Source organism: Piliocolobus tephrosceles, chromosome 1 (genome assembly GCF_002776525.5).
Source record: "Piliocolobus tephrosceles isolate RC106 chromosome 1, ASM277652v3, whole genome shotgun sequence".
Classification (NCBI taxonomy): Eukaryota; Metazoa; Chordata; class Mammalia; order Primates; family Cercopithecidae; genus Piliocolobus; species Piliocolobus tephrosceles.
Genome location: NC_045434.1, coordinates 89,830,807 through 89,854,313, shown reverse-complemented (window position 1 = coordinate 89,854,313; position 23,507 = coordinate 89,830,807). Strand labels below are relative to the sequence as shown.

Here is a 23,507-nt window from a genome sequence, read left to right as displayed (position 1 = left end):
TACTATTTTTTAGTCTTGAATTTATTTATTTCTGCTCTGGTCTTTGTTTTTTTCTTCTTTTTTCTAACATTTTCTTCTTTTCTCATTTCTTTGAGGTGCAAAGTGAAGTTTTTTGAGATATTTCTTTTTTGTTAATGTAAAAAAAGTCACTATAAATTTCCCTCTTAGAAAGGCTTTTGCTGTATCCAATAAGTTTTGGTATGTTGTGTTTTTATTTGTTATTTGTCTCAAGATTTTAAAAATGTTCTCATTGATTTCTTCTTTGACCCATTAATTGTTGAGGAGTATGCTGTTTAATTTTCACATCTTTTTGAATTTTTCAGTTTTTGCCCTGTTACTGGTTTCTGGTTTCATACCATTGTGGCATGAAAAGATACTTGATATTATTTTAGTCTTTTTAAATATGTTAGACTTGTTTTGTGGCCTGACATATGACCTTTACTGGAGAATGCTCCATATGTTGCTGTTAGATGAATGTTTTATATGATGTTTGTTAGGTCCATTAGATCTACTGCGCTGTTTAAGGCTACTGCTTTCTTACTGATTTTCTGTCTGGATGATCTTCCCATAGTTGAAAGTGGGGAACTGAGGTTTCCTCCTATGATTGTATTGCTATCTATTTCTCCCTTCAGTTATGTTAATATTTGCTCACTCTCTCTCTCTGATATTGGATATATATAAATTATCATGTCCTCTTTATTTATTTATTGACCCCTTTATTATTATATAATGACCTTTTTTTCTTGTGACAATTTTTGACTAAAATTCTATTTTATCTGATATAAGTATAGTCACCTCTGTTCTCTTCTGGCTACAATTTGAATGGAATAGCTTTTTTCGTCCCTTTGCTTTCAGCCTATGCATATCCTTAAAACTAAAATGAGTTTCTGGCAGGCAGCATATAGTTGGATATTCTTTTTTAAAAAATTCTTTCAGCCAGTCTACATATATTAATTGGAGAATTTAAAGTGAGTGTTAATAGGTAATGACTTACTCTTGCCACTTGTTCATTGTTTTCTGTCTATTTTGTAGTTATCTCTCTCTTCTCTCCTCTTCTTTTGTGATTTGATAGTGACTTTCAAAAGTCTATTTGCCTAACTTTTTGAGGATTTTATTATAATGTGTTTTAGTGAAGATCTGTTTATGTTTAATCTATTTGGAGTTGTTTGGGCTTCATATATGTGAATAGTCATTCCCCTACCCAGACATGGGAAGTTTTCTGTTGTTCTTTTTTTTTTTCTCCTTTTTTCTTTTTTTTTTTTTTTTTTTTTTTTGAGATGAGGTTTCACTCTGTCACCCAGGTTGGAGTACAGTGCTGTGATCTTGGCTCACTGCAACCTCCACCTCCCAGGCTGAAGTGATCTTCCCCCCTCAGCCTCCCAAGGAGCTAGGACTACATACAGGTCCATGCCACCATGTCCAGCTAATTTTTTGTATGTTTGATAGAGACTGGGTTTCACCATGTTTCCCAGGCTGGTCTCAAACTCCTGAGCTCAGGCAATCCCCCCACCTTGGCCTCCCAAAATGGTGGGATTACAGGCATGAGCCACTGTGCCTGGCCTGTTGTTATGTCTTTAAATAGGCTTTCTTCTCCCATTCTCTTTATCTACTCTTTCTGGGAATTCTATGATGCATAAATTGTCTCACTTGATAGTGTCCTATAAGTTGCACAGGATTTCTTCACCGTTTTTTATTAATTTTTCTTTTTGTTCCTCTGATTATGTAATTTCAAATAACTTGTCTTCAGACTTGCTAATTCTTCCACTTGATTGAGTCTACTGTTGAAATTTTCTATTGAATTTTTTAGTTCAATCATTGTGTTCCTTAGCTCCAGAATTTATATTTGGTTCTTATATATGGTTTCTATCTCTTTGCTAAAATTCTCATTTTGTTAATGTGTTACTTTCCTAATTTCATTTAGTTGTCTATCTGTGTTCTTTTGTAGCTCACTGGGCTTCATAAAAAATATGATCATTTTTTAATTCTCATTGTTATTTTTAAGTCTATGAACTGTCTGACAGTTCATAGATTTCCATTTCTTTGGGTTTATTTGTTGGTGCCTTATTTTGTTCCTGTGGTTGTGTCATGTTTCCCCAATTATTCATGATCTCTGTGGCTTTTGTGTCAATGTCCACACATTTGAAGAATTAGGCACATTTTTCAGTCTTTGCAGACTGGCTTTTGCAGAGAAAGCCCTTCATCAGTCAGCCCATCTAGAAATTTTGGGTGACCCAGCTGGCAGGGTCCTTGGGTAAGCTTAATGCTGGAGTCTTCCGGTGGGCTACACTGGTGTATGGGTCAGTGGGCATGTGAGGCCTGGTGCCTGGGTCCACTAGGGCATGACTAGAGTTTGGATACACATGGGCAAGCCTGGCACCTATGTCCGCAGAGGTAAGCCTGGAGCTGGGTCCTCTGGGTCTGACTTGGTGCTGGCATAGGTCTTCAGCCTGAGTCCACAGGGATGGGACTGAAGCCTAGGTCCCTGGGGACCAGCCTGGAACCTGTGTCTGTAGGTGCTAGCCTAGAGTCTGGGACCATGAGGGCTGGCCTGGCACTGGGGTGCATCTGGTGCCTGGGTATAAAGGAGCAGGTCTGCAGCCTGGTTCCATAGGCAGTGACCTGGCACTGGGCAGGCCTGGAGCTTGGGTTTACAAGAGCCAGCCTTGAGTTTATGTCTGCAGGGGTCAAACTTCACCTTGGGCCCATGGAGGTTGCCCTGGTACTGAGGTCCATGGCAAAGTCAATTCCTCCTTTCATTCTCCTTCCCTCATATGAAGGGTACCTCTCCATACAGTGCTGCACAGGCTTGGGTAAGGGGTGACATGATTAATGTGAAACTGTCCTTTCTACCCTCTCCAATGTGTCTTTTCTTAATTTTGCACTGCACCCAAGTGCTATAATCTCTAATTTGGATTCCTTAGCTTTTAAGAAGTTATCTTCATGTGTGGATGATTGTTCAATGGATGTCTGTGAGAAGATGAGTGCTGGAAGCTCCTATTCTGCCATCTTGCTGATGTCATTCTCCCACATATGTAGCTTTTTACATTCTCAAAACTCATATCAATCCTTAAAAGTTGTTATTGCTATGAACATCTTACAGATACTGAAACTAATGCACTTTAGTGACTTCCTCAAGATATTCCAGCTTATTGACATGTAGCAAAACCAGGACTTGAACTCAAATCTTCAGAGTCTAAGTCCAGGACTCTTAGCACTGTCTCATAGCTGGGCCATTTTTTACATAGAACTAAATGCATAAGGGAGTATCTAAAGGAGAGTAATTAGAATTGGGTAAAATTGATCAGATATTTATTAGAGGAGGAGCTTTTGAGCCAAACCTTAAGTATGGGCTGAATGTGAATTGACATCCTTAAGAAGAAGAGGAATCCTAAGCATCCGGAATAGTTTGAGCAGAGACACAGATGAGCATCTACCAAGTTAAATGCAGGAAAAAGCAAACAGATTTGGTGGCTATAGGTAAGAGTCATGCTAAGGAGTAACTGAAGATTGATTAGAAGAGCACTGCTCGTTGCTTTCTTCTTGACTTCTCACACCCTTAGTGTCCATAATGCTCCCTTCTCTCTAGGCTCTCCTATTCCTCTGGAAATGTCTTAGGCTTCTCCCTTATTTAGTCACCTTTAATGAGGCATTTCCTGCTCCTCTCAATCAAGTGCTTCTCAACTCTTGCTGCCACTTTATCATCTGGAGAGTTCTGAAACACTGGTACTTGGATTCTATTCCTAGAAATTCTAATTTTATAGGTCCATGGTGTGACCTTGGAAATCTGGATTTTTAAAAGTTCCCCAGTGGTTCTAACACACAGCTAAAGGTGAGAACCACTGACCTACACACTTCCTCTGGTCAATCTCATCTTCTCATCACATTCCTCCTAATGGCTTCCAAATGTATGTCTCCAGCCCAGATTTCTCTCCTTAGTTTCAGATCTAGATATCCTATTACCTCCTGGATGCCTTTACCTAATGTCTCACAAGCATCTTAAACTCAATATGCTCAAAATTGAACACCTCCTTCTATATCCTTCTACCTATATACAATCCTGTCTTCCCAGCTGCTCAAGCCAAAACCCCAGACCTCCCCAATTATTTCCTCTTCCTTACCTTCTACATCCAGTATGTCAGCAATCCCTATGGGTTTCTATTTCTTAAAGTTTTCCAATTCAAATGATTTGTTTCTCAGCCCAACTGCAACTGTCTTAGTTCAACCCTCCATTTCTCACCTATTTTACTACATGGATTCCTAAGTGACTTCAGTGTACCCTACCTAGCCCTCCATCAACCCATTCTCAATGCTACTGCTACAAAGACCTTTCTAAAATCTGATTATGTCATCATCTCCTGCCTAATACCCTATAATTGTTCTCCATAGCCTGTGGGATAAAATCTACCTTCTTTACCTTTGCTCACAAAGTCCTTCAGATCTCCCCTCCTTAGTTCTCCCAACTTCAGCTCTCATCCCATTCTACCTCACACCCTATACCCAACTTGTCCAACAAGATTTGTCAGAGGGAGCACCTTCTCTAAGCTACCTTCATTAAGCCCACTGTATGGGTGAGGTGTTCCTTCAGTGAGCTCCCATAATACCCTCTATCATAGCCTTTATTATCCTGGGTTAAAATAATGGGTTGACCTGGATGACTCCCTGACCACACTGCAATCTCCTCAAAGGTTAGGATCACATATTATTCCTCTTTACATATCTGATTCTTTGCATATCACAAGTGCTTAATTAAGGCTGTTGAACAAATGAGTGAATGAATAATGGCTGAGGAAGGCCAGCTGTTAAGGAAAGTTTACAACTGACTGATAATTGTACATTTAGCAATAGAAGGTCACTGTGAGCTTTTTTATCAGAAGAATGACATACATGAAAATACTAATTAAGGAAGAATGATTTGATAATAGAGAATATGGTACAGATTTATCACCACATGAGAGACATCGTATAAATCACTAAACTTCGTAAGCGTCAGTAGAATAGAGGGCTCATTTAAAAGAGCTGAAATATCATTATCTGTGGTGCCTACTTCATATAGTGTCGCAAATATAAAATAAAATAAAATTTTTGAAAATGTTCTGAATCCATAAATCACTATACAAGTGTAAGAAATTATAATTATGCAAATAAGAGGTGTAGCCACCAAAGAGTTTTTAGTAAAACCCAAAACAGCAGGGAATAGTGATAGTGAAAAAGAGCATGGGTCAAATGACAGCTCCACCCCTTCACTATCATGTAACTTTCAGCAGATCATTTGGCCTTTCTATGCCTCAGTGTCTTCATCTACAAAGTATGAATACTACACTCATAGGTTTATTATGTTATTTTTGTATCTTGTATATAGCATGACAAATGGAAGGCATTCAATAAATTATACTTTTCCTTCCTTCCTGAGCAACCACTCTACACTTGTTCTTATGACATATTATCCCAAGCCTCTGACACAGGGACCAGAGCCCAGAGAAATTGGGGTAAGTAAAAGAGTTGCACCTACTGAAACTCGTATTAGTACTTAAGTAGGAAGAGAAGTGGGAAACTCTTGGCAAGTAAGTGAGAACCACAAGGAGATAATGGGGTAAATGGTGCTTTAGATAAATGAATTACATCAAAGATTAACATTGTTGGGAGAGGGTAACAAAACAACTTTGGAACCTGATTTCCAAGCAGGTAGGTCCATGGGAAGGAATGGACTAAAAGGCGTAGGATCTGGGAGTGAGGTCAGGAGGGAAGAATCTCTCACTCACATCCCTCTTTCTCTCTTGTGCTTTTGAGTCATCATGTGGCCTCAGGCAAGTCCTTCCAACCTCTGCCTCCATCTTATGCTCTGAAAATGGGCATTGTGATAGCACAAGCACAGTAGAAAACTGAATGGCTTGTCTTCCTGACAGCACAAAGCTGCTGAGATGTCAGATCCTGATGGTCTGAGATAAAGAATATCCTAATATGCCAGTCCTGGAGTTCCTGGGCACATGGTAAGAAAAGACCAATGGAAGAACAAATCTCCAGCAACATTTTTGAATTTCAGCAAGTGGGTATTTACTAATGTGTAATGAAGAGACATTGTTCCGAATCATAACACATAGTAGGAAAACGATTTAATGCAAAAATGTAAAGTAATCAGACTGAATACCTCAGAGTCACAGAAGCTGATTATCAATTGACAGATAATGGAAAGAAAACACAAAACTCACAGCATTCACAGTGGTTTCAAGGAAGGCAGTGTTCGGCATGAAGATTTGTGAAAGCGAAAAGGCTCTACCAATTACACACATAGGAGTCTCTTCCTGACCTCACCTCTCTGTTCACGGATCTGTTCCCAGAATTCTGCGTTTAGAGACTAAAGAAAGAAAAAGAACACGCAGAAACTTGACATTTCTCCTCTTGCTTTTTTCCTACAAATTCAAAATACCTTAGTTCAGCCCTCTATCAGTTTATGATCTCATTCCTTCTAGCACACCCCACTCTCCACCCCAGAGAGGAAGCCGGAGTCATTGTTGTAATTTTATAGACAGACACCTGGGGCCCAAAGAGTTTAAGTGACTCATATAAGGTCACAGAGAATAGCAATTGCTCAGCTGGACCCATATCCGAGACCACTGGGCTCTCAATTTACCACATGGCCAGCTAGAATATATTTAAAAATTAACAATTGCTGAAAAAGACTAAGTTTTGCATCCTGATGCCATCTTGTACAAAAAAAAATACACAAATACCATTCTTATTATTTTGAATTATTGATAAAAATGATTTCAAGACATTGTCCATAATATGGTACAATATATATCACTTGATATATGCTCCTAAGATCTTCACAGTAACACATGTCCTAACACATACCCTATAGTCAAAACTCACTTATTACATCACCGTTGGTATAATGGGACAGGGCCAAAAAGAAAAGTTCAGTTCAGAAGACATCTAGTTTATTTTCTGGGTTTGCGTACAAATTCATATCTAAATAGTTTATGCAGTAAGGAAAATATTTCGCCTGTGCTTCCCATGAGAATTTTGGAGACAGCATTTTCTCCTGTTCTATGACTCCAAGGAACAGAACGAAGCCCAGGAAGGAGCCACAGAAATAAGGAAGTGGACTACATGCTGCCTGTCTGATGGGGGCATGCTCAGTTGCATTTTCTCAGGGGTGTTCTACAGAATGTCACTATCAGAAGATAGGTTGGGGATGGGGAGGGGAGAAACAGTCAGTTGTCCACGAGTTTCAGAAATGCTTTATCTATAGCCCCCTTTTGGAAACTCACCACATACACCCTATACATGCATAATAAACAAATAAATAAATAAATAACTTGTTTCAATTTGCTTAATCCCGAGTTCCCAAATTTAGTTAAAACTAAAGCCTGAAGTACCTGAATACCTAGGAAGATCCCACGATACTAGTGTCTTAACTAGAAATCTATGAAGTATAAGACGTTATCATGATACCACCTCCAAGCAAAAGAGAGTTACCTTGAGTTCCTCCAATGACCTCTAATGAGTACTATCAGAACCACCCACCACCTGTGCCCTTCTCTAAATGCCTGGAACTTGGAATCATTTGTTCAGGACCAATTCCTTCTTTTGGATAGTAGAGGAAAAGAGGGTATATTAAAAAGGGAGAACCAAGAAGAGAGAGAGGAATGACAGAACTCTTCTATTTTTGATTCATCAAATTCTTGACAGCAAAAGCAAAATTCACATTGGAAGACAAAACACAAATTTCAAACCACAAAATCTACTACCTTCCAGATCTATAAGGTACCATTTCATTAGCTCTCAATCTCCATGCCTCCTATATCAACTAATTGACTGACCCAAAGGAGCAGACCTCATCTGTCGAATCCAGCAAGTTAGAACCAAAGCTCAGCCGCTGGGTGACCTCTGACAGGCAACTTAACCTCAGAGTGGCCCCATTTCCACACCTGAAAGCAGAGGAAGTAGCCCTTCTGTCAGGCTGGGCTGGATAGGGAACAACTAATAAAAAGAGGATCGTAAAACCCTTTGAAATACAATCAGTGTCCTGTAAAAACTTAATAATTATAATTAAGCTGTAGCTAGAAGTCTGCGAGGTCCACATATGACAGTCAGCAGTCACTGTGCTGGTATCTGATAAGAAGACACCCTCTGCTCCACTGCCATCAGTAGCACAAACTAGTCTTGGCTGTGTCTGATTTCTTCACACAAAGTTGTCAGAGTAAAAATATTGCTGCAGTCAAGTTGTCTTGATCCAATCATCACCATGTTTCATTAGAGATAAAATCCTGCCAGCCTCCTACATATTATGAACCTCTGTTCCCTGTGACTGGGGCAATCTCTTTCATGAAACTAGCACCTGCTGCAGAGGCCACCCCACTGTAGAGCACAGGTTTGTTCTAACCACATCAAAAGGGGCAAAAGCACTCACCAAACTACAGTGGGGGTGGTAAAGACAACACCTTCTAACTGGTACTTTCCACAGCAAATTATTATTATCTCCATGCAGGTAATAAGGAATTAAAGTAGTAGTATTGAATAATGGTAGAGTGTGGGTTTTAGAGGCTGACAGGTCTGGATTCCAATTCCAGCTCTGCCACTTGCCAACTTAATTGACCTTAGGTAAGTTACTTAGCATCACAAAGACTCAGTTTCTCCATCTACAAAATGAGATTATTCATGCTTACTACACAGGATTGGTGTAAGAATTAAATAACAGAGACAATAATTACTTCTGTTTCTGGCTTATAGTGATTGATGATGATAATGATGATCACAACAAAAGATAAAGTCCCCATCACCACATCTCATAGGCCAAAACCTCCCTCACTAAACTGGAGATGCAGGGTAGAGGTATATTTGGCCATATTTGAGTTCTCAGAACCTGAGCCAATGTCTATCAAATTTGATTAGACCGAATTGATCATATAATGCTCAGTGCAGAAATTAGGATGAAATATGTCAGATGCTTGGATTAGAAAGGTGAGGTCTCCATCCCAGCTAACACAGTGAAACCCCATCTCTACTAAAAATACGAAAAGCTAGCCTGGCATAGTGGCACACACCTGTAGTCCCAGCTACGCCAGAGGCTGAGGCAGGAGAATCGCTTGAACCTGGGAGGTGGGGGTTGCAGTGAGCTGAGATCGTGCCACGGCACTAGTCTGAGTGACAGAGTGAGACTCCGTCTCAAACAAAAAAAAAAAAGATGAGGTCTCTTTGCTCCTCACTCCCACCCAGACCGAGAAGGCAGCACCATGGGAGCACCCCTGCCCACACCCTCACCACAGCTCATCACCCACCTCGTCTTTGACATGGATGGCCTTCTTCTGGATACTGAATGGCTATATTCGGTGGTGTTTCAAGAAATATGCAATTGCTATGAAAAGAAATACAGCTGGGATGTAAAGTCCCTGGTAATGGGTAAGTAGGCATTAGAGGCAGCACAGATTATAATAGACATCTTGCAGCTCCTGATGTCCAAGGAGGAGCTGGTGGAAGAAAGCCAAACAGAGTTAAAGGAAGTGTTCCCTATAGCTGTGCTCATGTCAGGGGCTGAGAAATTCATCGTCCACCTGCAGAAACACAGCATCCCGTTTGCCATGGCCACCAGCTCAGGGTCTGCCTCATTGGAGATGAAGGCAAACCAACACAAGGAGTTCTTCAGCTTGTTTTCTCACATCATGCTTGGAGATGACCCCAAAGTCCAGCACAGCAAGCCAGACCCCAACATCCTCCTAGCTTATGCCAAGAGGTTCTCTCCCTGTCCTCCTATGGAGAAGTGCCTTGTCTTTGAAGATGCTCTCAATGAGGTGGAGGTTACCCTGGCAACCGGGATGCAGGTGGTCATGGTTCCAGACAGAAACTTGAGCTGAGACTTGAGGAGAAAGGCCACCCTGGTGCTGAATTCCCTGAAGGACTTCCAGCCTGAGCTGTTTGGTTTGCTCCACCCCCAGCCCACTCTCATGGTCCACACTGCTGGGGGAAAGGGAAAGAAATCAGCAACTCCCAAATCCCAGGCTGCACAGTGATTTTAGCCTCCTAAGGTTTGCCTTTCCATCCTGCGTTGGCTTGCCCCACTCTAAAATGTTGATGAAATGTAGCTTGACAGCTGAGAGAAACTTAGTAGAGACAAAAACAAAGCCCAGAACAAAGATTGAACTTGAATTACCATCTCAAAAACCAAGCTGATGGAATATGTGATAAAGTGAATGTACATGCACATATATATGTATCAGTATGTTCATATGCATATAGGCATTACATGTATATGTGTGTAGATATATGCATGTCTGTATATGTAAGATGTATACTTTTCCAAGACAAAATGGAACATGATTTCTCTTTTGTTCTAGTTTTTCTGAAACCCTGGCTAGAAAAATGTAAACTATGTATGCACGTAAGTATATGCTTCATGTGTACATATGTATGTATTATACGTATATTTATATCGATTATCCACATCACTCTCCTCGGTGTTCATGTCAACATGCAATGGCAACTGACAAAGTGAGATGATAGTTCTGGCTGGTTTGCGATCTGAGTGGGAAAGTCATTTTTGGTGAGCACTAAGAAATATTTCTCCTTATTAGCTAACATTAAAATTCCTTCTGTGACCTCAGAATATCTCTGGATTTTCACTTTATTGACTGACTCTGAGCCACATCATCTATAATTTGTTGTTAGTGTGAACACAACTGTAGCATTTATCTGGTATCTACATCTTTATCCACATTGGAGAATGTTTTCTACCTCACAATACCCATTTGCCTCATTTAAGAACACTGATGGCCTACACTTTTTGTATAGAAATAGAATTTGATTTCAGAATGTGTGCTTAGTGAGACTGAGTGCCCATGAACAATTTTGGAATCATTGATCAGACATTGCACTTCTGTGATTATTCACTTTTATAGATTTACTCAGTCTTTAGAATTTGTCTATGATTTGTCAGAGAAAAATGGTGATAGCCTTGGAAATGGGGAGTGAAGAAGCGCTGCTCAATTGTGGCTCAGCCATTCCCCGTGGCCTCTGCCCTTTGACATCCTTGAGCTACTCTTCAACTCTGGAAGTTGTGGACATACCGTAGGAATGCATGTGTGCGTCTGGTGGAGTCACTGTGGATGACAGGCCCTGGCTATTGATTGATTGTGCATCACTTTAGCAAATTCATTTGCTCATTCCTTTTTTCCTTTTTTCTTTTCTGAGATGGAGTCTCACTCTGTCACCATGCTGGAGTGCAGTGGCATGATCTTGGCGCACTGCAACCTCCATCTCCCGGGTTCAAGAAATTCTCCTGCCTTGGCCTCCCAAGTAGCTGGGACTACAAGCATGCACTACTACACCTGGCTAATTTTTGTATTTTTAGTAGAGACAGGGTTTCACCATTTTGGCCAGGCTAATCTCGAATTCATGACCTCAAGTGATCCACCTGCTTGGGTCTCCCAAAGTGTTGAGATTACAAGCATGAGCAACTGCACCCAGCCCATTTCCTCATTCCTGATGGCCTGTATGCATTTCTGCACTTTGAATTCTCCTTCAAACCAGTTGTAATGTCCTACAGTTTCCCTCACAAATTGAATTAGTTTAACAAAATTTTGTAACATATGTTAAAAAAAAAAAAAAAAAGAAGAAGAAGAAGAAGAAGAAGAAAAGATGAGGTCTCTTTCATAAGCCATTGAATACATGTGGGCAAAACCAGTTCACTTACCCTCTCCTAGGCTGATGCCCCAGGCAGTTTCCTCACTGAGGCAAATTCTGCTTATTCAAATCCTTATTTGAATAATAATAGCAGAGGAAGTTCAGGCTGGCTCAGATGATACTCTTGGAATTGCTTTTAAGATACAGATATGAAACCAGTCCCGTGGCAAAAATCATTTCTCCAACCTCTATTTTTAATCTCTAAAATACCGTACTGATCAGGCCAGTGTAGGAAGAAGTAGGATAATTTTAATATTAATATCCTACCAAATATTAATAGACTGCTCTTGCCTTCCCCATCCTCACTCCTACCTGTTTTGTGCCGACAGTCTAGCCAATCATTTGGTGCTTTCAGAAAGATTTTTTTAAATAAAATTGTACCCACTCTCCATCTTACGGTTTATTGCTACTTCTCTCAAGTGTTCCTTTTCTACTCCATCTCTTCTTCCCAATCCCGCTATCAAAAAGTGACTTCTTCTGAACTCTTACAGGGCTACTCTCTAGTCACGGCATTTGCATATAGTCTTGTATATGATAAATACATGCAATTCATTCATTCTTTCAATTAACAAATATTTCCTGAGGGCCTGCTCTCTGCCACTGGGAACACAACAGCAAACAAAACATAAGTGGAACTGCTTTCATGGAACCTGCATCTTACTGTATTCAATTCCTTTCTTCCTGAATGGATGGAGGGTTGAAATCAACTTTTTCTTCTGCAAGGTCAACCCTTGAAAGGATCAGGGCAACATGGCCTTTTGCCAGAGTGATAAAGTCTCCACTACAGTCTGACTGTTCAACTCTCTTTTTCTCAAAATATGCTTTGCCCATTTCTACTCCCCATCTTTCCTCACACTGCCTGGAATGTCTCTGTTTCACTTGGCCTGCCTGAAATCCACTCACCCTATCCAGAACAACTCCCATCTCCTCCCTGAAGCCGTCCTACACCACTTCACCCAGCAGTAGTCCCTTTTTCCTTGTAGAGCAACTTGTGGATTATAACCTAACATTATAACTATATATATAACTATATCATACCTTCTGAATGCCTTGAATGGGTCTTTTCCAATGCTCTATACACTTTCACCTTCCATTTATCAGGTTCTTAATGAAAGTTTTTGATTAGCTAAGTAGCAAGGCAGTGTGAACATTCATGGAACAGATGAGGATAAATTATCTAGAATGATGAAATCAGTATCTAGGGCTTGTATTCAGAGACTTTCAAAGAGTTTTGTACCTTGAAAAACACAAGAAAAGAAATTTTAAAGACTAATTTTGAAATGTTGGCCCTGAAAGTATGGACTACATTTATATTAGAATAACTGAATTTTGACCTTATGAGAAGTTGTAATTATTCCCCACTTGTCATATCTATAGGATGTGGTTCACTTCAAAGATCAAATTTGTGCTGCCAAAAGCATTTGTTTTTTATAATTTAGGAAATACTCTCAAAGATCTGGTTGTAGATGAACTATTAGTGGTTCACCCTCTGCCCAGAGCTAACACTGAGCCCACTGAGAGCCCAGAGCAAGACTGGGCTTGGTCAGACACCCAGAGAAGCAGCACCGACAACACTCTTCATCTGCAGACAAGGAAGAGCCTCAGAAAAAAATCTGTAAAGTTCTAACCATACATCTGACAAAATAGCTAAAAGACTAACATTTATTGTACAACCACTTTAGTGACTGTTAAGGTTTTTTAAGGGCCATTTAACTTTATTACACTTACAAAAATTTTATTAAAAATGTATTAAGCGCAAAGTGTCCTGCCAGGTACAATATAAACTGAGTAAATAAAGTACATTCTTGTCTTCTCTTTATTTCATCTCCTTTCTCTTGGAATCAAACTTTTATTTTAAATGATTCTATGTATTTAATTTGTAATAGGTAACATATTCACATGGCTTAAATATTAAAAAGTAGAAGAAAGTATGCAGTAAAAAGGCACTTCCCCATCCCTCTCCCTATAGGTAACCACTGTTGTTGGGTTTGTTTGTTTTTCTAATTATTACAAAAAATTATAGCATGTACAAGAAAATACCAATATCAGTCTTATTTTTGGAATTAAACCTTTCTTACCATAACATATCCCACTTCAAAACATCGGGAGGTAGGGTGGAGTGCTTCTTGCTACCATGAACAATGCCTACAGTAGAACAGAGGGCTCAATAAATGCTTGTGGACCAAGAGAGACTCACTGAGAGAAGAACCAAGAAGGACACAGTCAATTTTCTGCTTCTTTACCAATACTACTATGAACTCAATCAGATCCTCACTTGAGGGAAAGGGACACAGACCTTGACTGGTTCCCCTTGAGGTCTCCTCATCCCTCTCCTATTTCCCTACCTGAGATTAAATGGTTTGAGAGCAGGATGGGAAAAGAGAAATTTAAAAAGACAAGAGAAGAGGAAATAAGGAAAGAAAAGAAACTGAAAGAAAGATGCTGAGGCAGACAGGGAAGGCAGAGCTCCAGAGAAGCATGCACAGCTCTGAGAGGAAGGATCAGAAGGAAGGCCAACACTCAGCACTGCCATCCACCCTGCTGCCTTGTTCCACTGCCATCCTTACTTCAGGGACAGAGTAGGATTCATGGTGCTGAAACACCCAAGATTAGGACTGAATAATTACATCATGATATGAAGCAGTTATGGGATGTCTGGACCTGAAGAAAACATTTCAAGCTAGACAGACACATGCCTGCCTATGCTCTTTTCCACATTTGGGAGGCCATGGCCTTAATTCCCACACCCAAAGTATGTATTATGTGTGAAGCCTCAGTTCCAGCCTTTTTATGGTATGCCTTTTTGTCAGAAGCAAAATCTCTCTCAAAAACATTTTTTTTCAGTTCTTCACATACAAATCCTCTTATCCCAAAGAGTAACTTACAATTCTATTAGAACCGCATCTAAGTCCAAGAAAAATCTGGAATGTCACACAGCACCTCTACCCTTGAGGAGCTATGACCCTTCTTTCATACTGCAGTTGAAAACCTCTTTATAACAGACACCATAAAGCCTCTACGGCCCAGTGAAAGATACCTGCTTCCTTAATTCACAATATTGGTCAAATGATAAAAATTATTTTGTACCATTTAGTGTGTCTCCGTGAAACTGAGGAGCTGCTGGTTAGGATAAAGATACTGTTATAGAACAGAGAATACAAATCACTTGAAATCTATAACCAGTTTAACAACAAAGACAGCCAGAAGCCCTCTGCTACTCCAGGTGAGAGCAGGAGCAGGTAGATGGTAGAAATGCCCTCCCTGGCACCCGTGCCCAGTCACCCTGCAAGGCATGACGTAAGATGAAAGCATCTGCTGACTCTCAGAGGTATAATTACAACCAGGGTGGGGGTGTAATTAAAGTAAGGGTAATTTACCTTAAAGAAGATAAAAATTAAGGATTATTAATGATCATAATAATTAGCTCTTTTATATCTAAGAATCACAAAATGCTTTACAAGCTGCAATTATCACAGCTCCCCTCTGAGGAAGGGATTCATATCTTACAGTTCCTCATTTAACAGTGGGATGAAGCAATGGGCATCAGGGAAGGCAGAGGGAGGTGGACTACTGTCTCCTCTGTCATCTGTCCTATAAGTGGTGAAACTAGAAAGAGGCCCCAGAAGGGCTGACTTTTATTAAGGAGAGTACCCTCATCCCCAAGTCATCATGCAAACAGATGGTCCATCCCAGAACAAGTGATTCATCTCATTCTAGCCTGTTGGTCATTTAAACTGCCACAATGCAATAAAATTATATCATATCAGCAAGCATTTTTTAAAACATCTAGTAGAAATAAAAGATATAGCACTACTTTCAAGCAACTTAAAACCTAATTGAGAACACAAAACAAGCACCCATTAAACTAGAGAAGAATATGAAAATTACACATTAACTAGTACTAGATTGTATAATGCTGACTATGTATGCTGTGGGGGGAAATTTTTAATAAAAAGATCATTGCGTGTAAAGGTCAAAGAAGGTTTTGGAGAGGAGATGGAACTTCTCTGGGGCCTAGAATAAATTATATTAGGTTTTAGACTGGCAGAGGTGAGGTCTAGGAGGTGGGTCAATGAATAAAAAGAAATGATCAGAAAACTTGAAAGATTTAACACATAATTTTTTTAAGAAGTCTTTGATGGAGAGGTGTTTGAAGTACTTTACACTTTTTCAAAGCCATGTAGAATCACCCTACTTTGAACACTTTCCCAGAGTGTCCACACCATAGTTTATACTGGGTTCTGGAGAAGTACATTAGGCTAAAGATGACAATAGAACCTTCTCTGCTTTATCTAAATTTTCACTCTGGAAGTTATCCAGTTGAGCTGAGTCAAAGCCTGGGCTAGGTAAACGCCACAGGATGTCAAAAAGTGACAAGGCTTCATATTGATATAATATTAAAGCATCTAAGTGATATAAATTTCATTTTCTCTTTTCAATTCCTCTGTAATAAAGAACTCAAGTCTCAACGTCAAGTGCCGGGATAATACTATAGCTGTGCTCTGGACTGATAAAGAAGAGCATTCTTGCAGAAATGGAGCAGGATCACCCAGGTCATTCCTGGGCCGGTCAGTAGTATTCTCTGACCTTTCAGCGTCTCAGTCTCCAGTCTTAAAAAAGACTGATATTGGAGCTTTTTGTATGGAGCTCTTTCAGATTATAACAATATTTTTATTTTTTGATGGTCCACAGTAAAGGAACACTACTACATTCCAAGAATTCCCAGTTGGTCTTAACCAAAAATAGATTGAACCAATTTGTTAGCATTTGATATAATTTTCTACATTCTTTAGCATTTACCAACATTTTGAAAAACTAGAAAGCCATGGAAACTATTTCCTTGTCCAAACCTTATTTTACAGACTGCTTTTAAAATGATATTCTCAAATAATGACAGTGTGTAAAATGAAAGAACATTATATAGCAATGAAGATACTTCACCAGGAGAATTTCAAACTTGATTTTGGATTTAGCATCTGAATCTACTTTACAACCTTTCTGATGATGGACCAAGAGCAGGAAGGGAGGCCAATTCTCTTAGGGTTATGCAGGTTTTTAAATATTTTCCCTTATGCTGAACTGACTTTAAATAAAAGTGGGTAGGAGAACCATCACTGAATTTAAGATCTAGCTTCATTCAGAGAGGAGAAAGGGTTTTTCTGTTATAATAAATGCAATTTGGGGTATTTTTTCAAGGCTGTTCAAAAGCATAGTAGTGGGGGGGATTGCCATTCTAACTACAATTTTAGAATGGTTAATACTACTTTTCGGGCTTTATTTCATGGAACCTAACACTTTCCAGTTCCCTTTAGGGTTTATTCACTATAGGAAAGTAATGGAGTCATGCAAATGCATCCCATCACCTGAGCTGAGGCTTCCCAATAGATCACACACAGGAGGATACAAACAAAAGCAGACATAAGGCAGGCCTTGCCTAGGTTATTCCTTGGAGAACACTCATACAAAAGGCTAGTGTCCTCTGTGAGAGAGTGAGCTTCCGTGATCACATGATTGCAGTGCAGTGTGATCAGTGCTAATGATGGTCCTATCTTAGAATCCAAAGAGTAAGAGAGCTGCATAAAACCCTAAAAAGAAGGGGAAAAATGAGAAGTCTTCACCCTTCACCAAGGAGTTGCCACATCAAGTTTGCTAACTTAGCCCAAGAAATAGTGACAGTTCTGACAGTCCTAGGAAAACCACTAAATCGTAAACTTCAGTGTTGAAGTCCTTAAGAGGCAGAAATTAGCCTTGCTTATAATTGTCTTCCCACTCCCTGTCACTTCTACCTTCCTCTGTACCCCACATCTGGGATGGCAGCAAGTGAGGGGGCAAATAGAGTTCAACTCCATTATCATTTGGACCAATCTGCAAATAAAGAAATAGCCATCAAGATTTAGATTCCAAACTTTCACTCAAGCCATTGAAGGATCCTACAATTGCCTCAAAATTCAGAAAACCAATACTTGCCTCTGTTGGACAAAGGAGGAGACAAAAGTGCAGAGAAGCCATTGAATCATTTAATAGTCTTCATAAATTATGAACCAAAGTTTCACATAGTCTGAAATGTAAGGATGGAAGTCACTGACAACCATGGATAAAATCCAATTCCTTACAATAAAACAGCACTGAAATTTGCAAATGATCAGCCAGATTGAGAAAGTCCTGATGGATATAATGGGCTAGAATGACCGATTACCTCAATGTGCTTCCAGGAGAAGCAGACTCAAGTGTTTAGGTGTCATAACCATTAGTAACTTAGGCTGAGCAGGATGATTATATCTACAATAATGCATTACACCAGCTCTTTTTCCCCAGGGGCATCAATATGCTAACGAGAAAAACTAATGAACAAACTTCATTTAGGTTTAATGTCTCCAAGAACGAAATTTCACAGATTTCAAATTTTCTTATGAACAGTTTAATAAAAATATATTTCTAAGGTATCCTTCCAAACTGTTTACTAAGGAGGCAGTATCCAATCTTTAGGAAAACCATCATAAGATCCGGGAAACAAATGTAAAAATTTTTCCCACCTGCATTTTTAGATAAGAAACTAACCAATTCTTTACTTCTCTCTCATTGCCCTAGAATTGAAGCAACAGCTTCTGGCACGGCTTATGAGCAGCTTACCATGGACTGTCACATCCCATGGAGAAATTAATTGGTTTTCATCAGTTTATTTCAAAGTTTCTGCTTAATCCCAAACTAGAGATTGTATCTTTTACAAAGCAAATGGCTTAGAGTTTACTCCTTTGTAATGAAGTAATAATCAATTCAGATTGTGAACATTTAATACCTTTGTTTTATCATTTAATTTAGTTTTAACAATTAAAGAAAATTGGAGATTCTGCCAAATATTCTACCCTCTCATGTTAGGTGGGGCCAGTACCATGACTGTCAGGAGGCAAGGTCTGTGAACCTCATGCCAAATAGCTACGTGAGCAAATAGTGAGATAAACAAGCCATTTGTGGAGACAGAGGTGGAGCTGGGCTTGGTTAGGAATGAATCAGGCCATCCCACAGAGTGGGTGTCTCCTTCCCAAGTTGCTTTCCAGGGCACAATTAAAATCCCTATAAAAGGCCCAGCTCCCAGTTACCCAGTACACTTGCCCGTGGTGTCAGCGAGCACTCAACTTCTTCCTCTGGTGAAGTGGGTAAGTCCCATTCTGTGGGATCGTGGTCTTCTTTATGATTCTCCATTTTTATAGCTACTTCAGATGTTGGGATATGGGGGGAGATTCTATGTACCAGAAGGTATCAGTATTTTGCAGGGATAAATAAACTTTCACTAACTCTATCCCATCTTCTTATAGTTGGAGCCATCACTTGAACTGAAGTATGGCCCTTCTCCCTGGGCTCTGAACTCTATACTTTTGCACATCAAGGATGATCATGTGGGCTCTGATAGGGTTCATCTTCCTAAAAACTGCTATCTCAAAAGTTTGTTACCCTTCTGTTCTCTTCTCTTTTACATTGGTTCTACCTAATATGGGCCATCTTCATACAGTCACAGTATTTAAGGTATTGGAGTTGAGAAGTACATAAAGAAGTTAGCTAGATGATCCACTAGACATATTCCACCAGCAAAGTCATTCTATGTATTCTTATAACATCGATCTACTGCTGGCTAATGTTTTATAAAAAGCCAAGATTCCAATGATGCATTTGGGTTTAACAAAACCAATATCATTCAGTTTTCTGGATTCAGTTTGGTTTAGAAAGGACCTCTCAGAAGCTTTCAATACTTCAGTATCCGAATATCTGTACTAAATCTGAGTTGAGGCGGGTAACATACACTCTCTGTTTTCTGCACGTGTGTATCTGAATGTTACAATGTCATCTTTTGACTAGGAAGAAGTACTATTTAATCTTTGAATTGTTGACTTATGAATTATATTCTATAAGAGTTCCTAAATCCTTTATGGACTATAATGTTGGGGAATCATTCATACTCTCTTTTCATTGTTCTATCTTCTTCTAAATGTTTTGCTGACATGGCCTCTAACCAATTTAAGATATTCTCAAGTCTTCCTTCACCTTTTGGGTTTTACCTGTCCTCTTTGCTCAACTTTAAAGGAAGGTGTGTAGAAATATATAAAATTTTAATTTCTGCACTCTTCTCTTTATTTTCTACTCTGAAATATGGTGGAGAGCTGGAAGAAAGAGAGAAGAAAAGGACAGATAATCCACATTGGGTGGACCATCAAAAACTGACAACAGGACAGTCTGAAGATGATTCCCTGGCTTGGAATTTCTCAGGATCACTCTTTCTCTTTCTGATACAATATTCAAAGATTAAAATGCTCTGAAAGTCCAGGTGGAAAATACTGCTGTAAATTCAAATTATTTAGGTATCTGCCTGAAATGGTGTGAATGAAACTTTCCCAAGAGCAGAAACGGGATTTTGATTTTGGATCTTGTTTTATTGTTCTAGGTTTACTTGAACTTGAAGGAAAGAAAAAAAATGTCACCACTTCTGAGAAGCATCTGTGACATCACTGAAATTTTCAATCAATATGTCTCACATGATTGTGATGGAGCAGCATTAACTAAGAAAGACCTGAAGAACCTCCTCGAAAGGGAATTTGGAGCTGTCCTTCAGGTAAGAACTAACAAGAAAATGAGATCTATTGACTTGAGGCTCTGAGATTTATTCTCAGAGGAGACCAGAGCAAGGAATGGTGGCTTTATATTCATTTTACACCACGACAGATCTACACTACATCCCCCATTCATTTCTGAGTCAGAAGGTACTAACTTGGCATTGCAGTCTGAATAATAAAGTATATCATGTACTTGACTGCATGGCCACGTGAATGAGCTCTTCATGGGACATTACCACAAAAGATGTCAAATCAAACTAGACTTGGAGGAACTTAAATTTGTTTTCAAATTTCAAAACTGAGATCAGCCTGATCTCTACTAAAATGGTGCTACCCGTAAATGTTTTGTTCTGTTTTCTAATGTGGAATAGAAACCAAATCAAGAGTACTAGCTGCTTCAGGCAGAAATGGCTACTGCAAATCTTCATAAATTTCCATTGTATCTCTCTCAAGGGTGAGTTCATTCTTACCCAATTAAAGCGAACTTGTGTTATTCTTTCTTGAGGTTGAGTAGCTTTGTTAATTTTACACACAAGTTCACGAGGCTGTTTTGAATCTTCACCTCAAGCTCTGCCTCTAAGGTGCGTAGGCTTATCCATTATTCTACTCTGTGTCTCTCTTCCTACATCCTCCAGTTTGGTCAGCACTAAATTACGAGCTGCAAAAATTTCAAACGAATATATGCTTTAAAATGAGGGTTCACATTTTACACGGGGACGAGACTTGATAACACACTGGACATTTTTCTAATTGCTCTGAATGTCTCTTGAATGTCAGCATAGCATAAAATATATCATGTGTGAAAACAATTTTATCACCTGTAGATAGTACATTGTAAAATTTTTTTTCATCTTTTTTACAGAGACCACATGACCCCAAGACGGTAGATCTGATCCTGGAACTTCTGGATCGTGACCGTAATGGGCGTGTCGATTTCAACGAATTCCTCCTATTTATTTTCAAAGTGGCTCAAGCTTGTTACTATGCTCTCGGCCAGGCCACGGGACTGGATGAGGAGAAGCGAGCCCGGTGTGACGGAAAGGTGAGCCTGTTACAAGATCGCAGGCAAGAAGAAGACCAAAGGAGATTCGAGTCCCGGGACAGACAACTGGAAGAAGAACCTGGGCAACGACGCAGGCAGAAGAGGCAGGAACAGGAGAGGGAGCTCGCTGAGGGAGAGGAGCAAAGTGAGAAACAAGAGCGACTTGAGGAGCGCGACAGGCAGCGCCGTGACGAGGAGCTATGGCGGCAAAGGCGAGAATGGAAAGAACAGGAAGAGCGCCGTGCAGAGGAAGAGCAGCTGCAGAGGTGCAAGGGTCACGAAACTGAGGCGTTTCCAGATGAAGAGCAACAACGAAGGCGGGAGCTGCAGGAGCTGAGGAGGGAGCGCCGCGAGGAGAAGCAGCAGCAAAGGCGAGAGCGGCAAGAAAGAGTGCTCCAGGAGGAAGAAGAGAAAGAGTGGAGGAAGCGCGAGAGAGTGCTGCGGCAGGAAGAGAAGCTGCAGGAAGAAGAGCCGCAGCTGCAAAGAGAGCTCCAGGAGGAAGAAGAGCAGCTACAGAAGCTGGAGCGGCAAGAGCTGAAGAGGGAGCGCCAGGCAGAAGAGCAGCAGCAGCAAAGGCTGAGGCGCAAGAGGGAGGAGGAGAGGCGCGAGCAGCAACTAAGGCGCGAGCAGGCGGAGGAGAGGCGCGAGCAGGAGAGGCGCGAGCAGCGGCTGAAGCGCGAGCAGGAGGAGAGGCGCGATGGGCTGAAGCGCGAGGAGGAGGAGGAGAGGCGCGAGGAGCGGCTGAAGCGCGAGCAGGAGGAGGAGAGGCGCGAGCATTGGCTGAAGCGCGAGGAGCAGCAGGAGAGGCGCGAGCAGCGGCTGAAGCGCCAGGAGGAGGAAGAGAGTCGCGAGCAGCTGCTGAAGCGCGAGGAGAAGGAGAGGCTCCAGCACGATAGGCGCGAGCAGTGGCTGAAGCGCGAACAGGAGGAGAGGCGCGAGCAGCGGCTGAAGCGCGAGCAGGAGGAGGAGAGGCGCCAGCAGGAGGAGAGGCGCCAGCAGCAGCTGAAGCGCCAGGAGGAGGAAGAGAGGCGCGAGCAGCTGCTGAAGCGCGAGGAGGAGGAGAGGCGCGAGCAGGAGGAGAGGCGCGAGCAGTGGCTAAAGCGCGAACAGGAGGAGAGGCGCGAGCAACGGCTGAAGCGCGAGCAGGAGGAGAGGCGCGATCAGCTGCTGAAGCGCGAAGAGGAGGAGGAGAGGTTCAAGCAGGAGGAGAGGCGCGAGCAGCGGCTGAAGCGCGAGCAGGAAGAGAGGCGCGAGCAGCGGCTGAAGCGCGAGGAGGAGGAGAGACTCGAGCAGGAGGAGAGGCGCGAGCAGCTGGAAGAGAGGCGCCAGCAGTGGCTGAGGCGCGAGCAGGAGCTGGCTGAGGAGGAGCAGGAACAGGCCCGGGAGCGGATTAAGAGCCAGACCCCGAAGTGGCAGTGGCAGCTAGAAAGCGAGGCCGACGCACGGCAAAGCAAAGTCTACTCGAGGCCTCGCAAGCAGGAAGGACAGAGGCGCCGTCAAGAGCAGGAGGAAAAGAGGCGGCGCCGGGAGCGTGAGCTGCAATGGCAGGAGGAGGAACCGGCTCGCCGGCAGCAGCAGGAAGAGGAGCAGCGCCGGGACTTCACTTGGCAGTGGCAGGCGGAGGAAGAGCGCCAGAGGGGCCGTCAGAGGCTGTCGGCCAGGCCCTCATTGCCTCAGCGGGAGAGGCAGCTGAGAGCCGAGGAGCGCCAGCAGCGGGAACAACGGTTTCTCCAGGAGGAGGAGGAGAAGGAGCAGCAGCGCCGCCAGCGTCGCGAAAGGGAGAAAGAGCTGCAGTTCCTGGAGGAAGAGGAGCAGCTGCAGTTCCTGGAGGAAGAGGAGCAGCTCCAGCGGCGGGAGCGTGCCCAGCAGCTCCAGGAAGAGGGGTACGGCTCCCAGGAGGATCAGGAGAGGAAGCGAAGCCCGGAGCAGCGCCGCGACCAAAAATGGAGGTGGCAACTAGAAGAAGAAAGGAAGAGACGCCACCACACGCTGTACGCCAAGCCAGCCCTACGAGGGCAGCTGAGAAAGGAACAGCAGCTGCAGCAGCAGGAGGAGGAGGAGTTGCAGAGAGAGGAGCGCGAGAAGAGAAGGCGCCAGGAGCAGGAGAGACAATACCGCGAGGAAGAGCAGCTACAACAGGAGGAAGAGCAGCTGCTGAGAGAGGAACGGGAGAAAAGAAGACG

The 23,507-nt window shown here is 41.7% G+C and overlaps 2 protein-coding genes across 2 annotated transcripts in view; both read left to right on the top strand.

Annotated features, from left to right (window-relative positions):
* Positions 1–9,293: 9,293 nt before the first annotated feature.
* On the top strand, positions 9,294–9,854 carry LOC111543570 (pseudouridine-5'-phosphatase-like). Its single transcript, XM_023213545.1, has 2 exons — positions 9,294–9,402; positions 9,532–9,854. The coding sequence occupies exons 1-2, from the start codon at positions 9,294–9,296 to the stop codon at positions 9,852–9,854; spliced, it is 432 nt and encodes a 143-aa protein (XP_023069313.1).
* Positions 9,855–18,787: 8,933 nt separating this feature from the next.
* The window catches only part of TCHH (trichohyalin), an 8,325-nt gene continuing 3,605 nt past the window's right edge, over positions 18,788–23,507 (top strand). Inside the window, 3 exon segments of the mRNA XM_026447779.1 lie at positions 18,788–18,833; positions 20,114–20,281; positions 21,145–23,507. The exon segment at positions 21,145–23,507 is cut by the window's right edge and continues 1,311 nt beyond it. Coding sequence (XP_026303564.1) covers positions 20,144–20,281; positions 21,145–23,507 — 2,501 coding nt within the window. The 5' untranslated portion in view covers positions 18,788–18,833; positions 20,114–20,143.

Excerpts from the sequence above, each read along its gene's own strand:
- LOC111543570 (XM_023213545.1), top strand. The coding sequence starts at position 9,294 with ATGGATGGCCTTCTTCTGGATACTGAATGGCTATATTCGGTGGTGTTT. Across the intron at positions 9,403-9,531 it reads TGTAAAGTCCCTGGTAATGG|GGGCTGAGAAATTCATCGTC; the intron begins GTAAGTAGGCAT and ends TGCTCATGTCAG.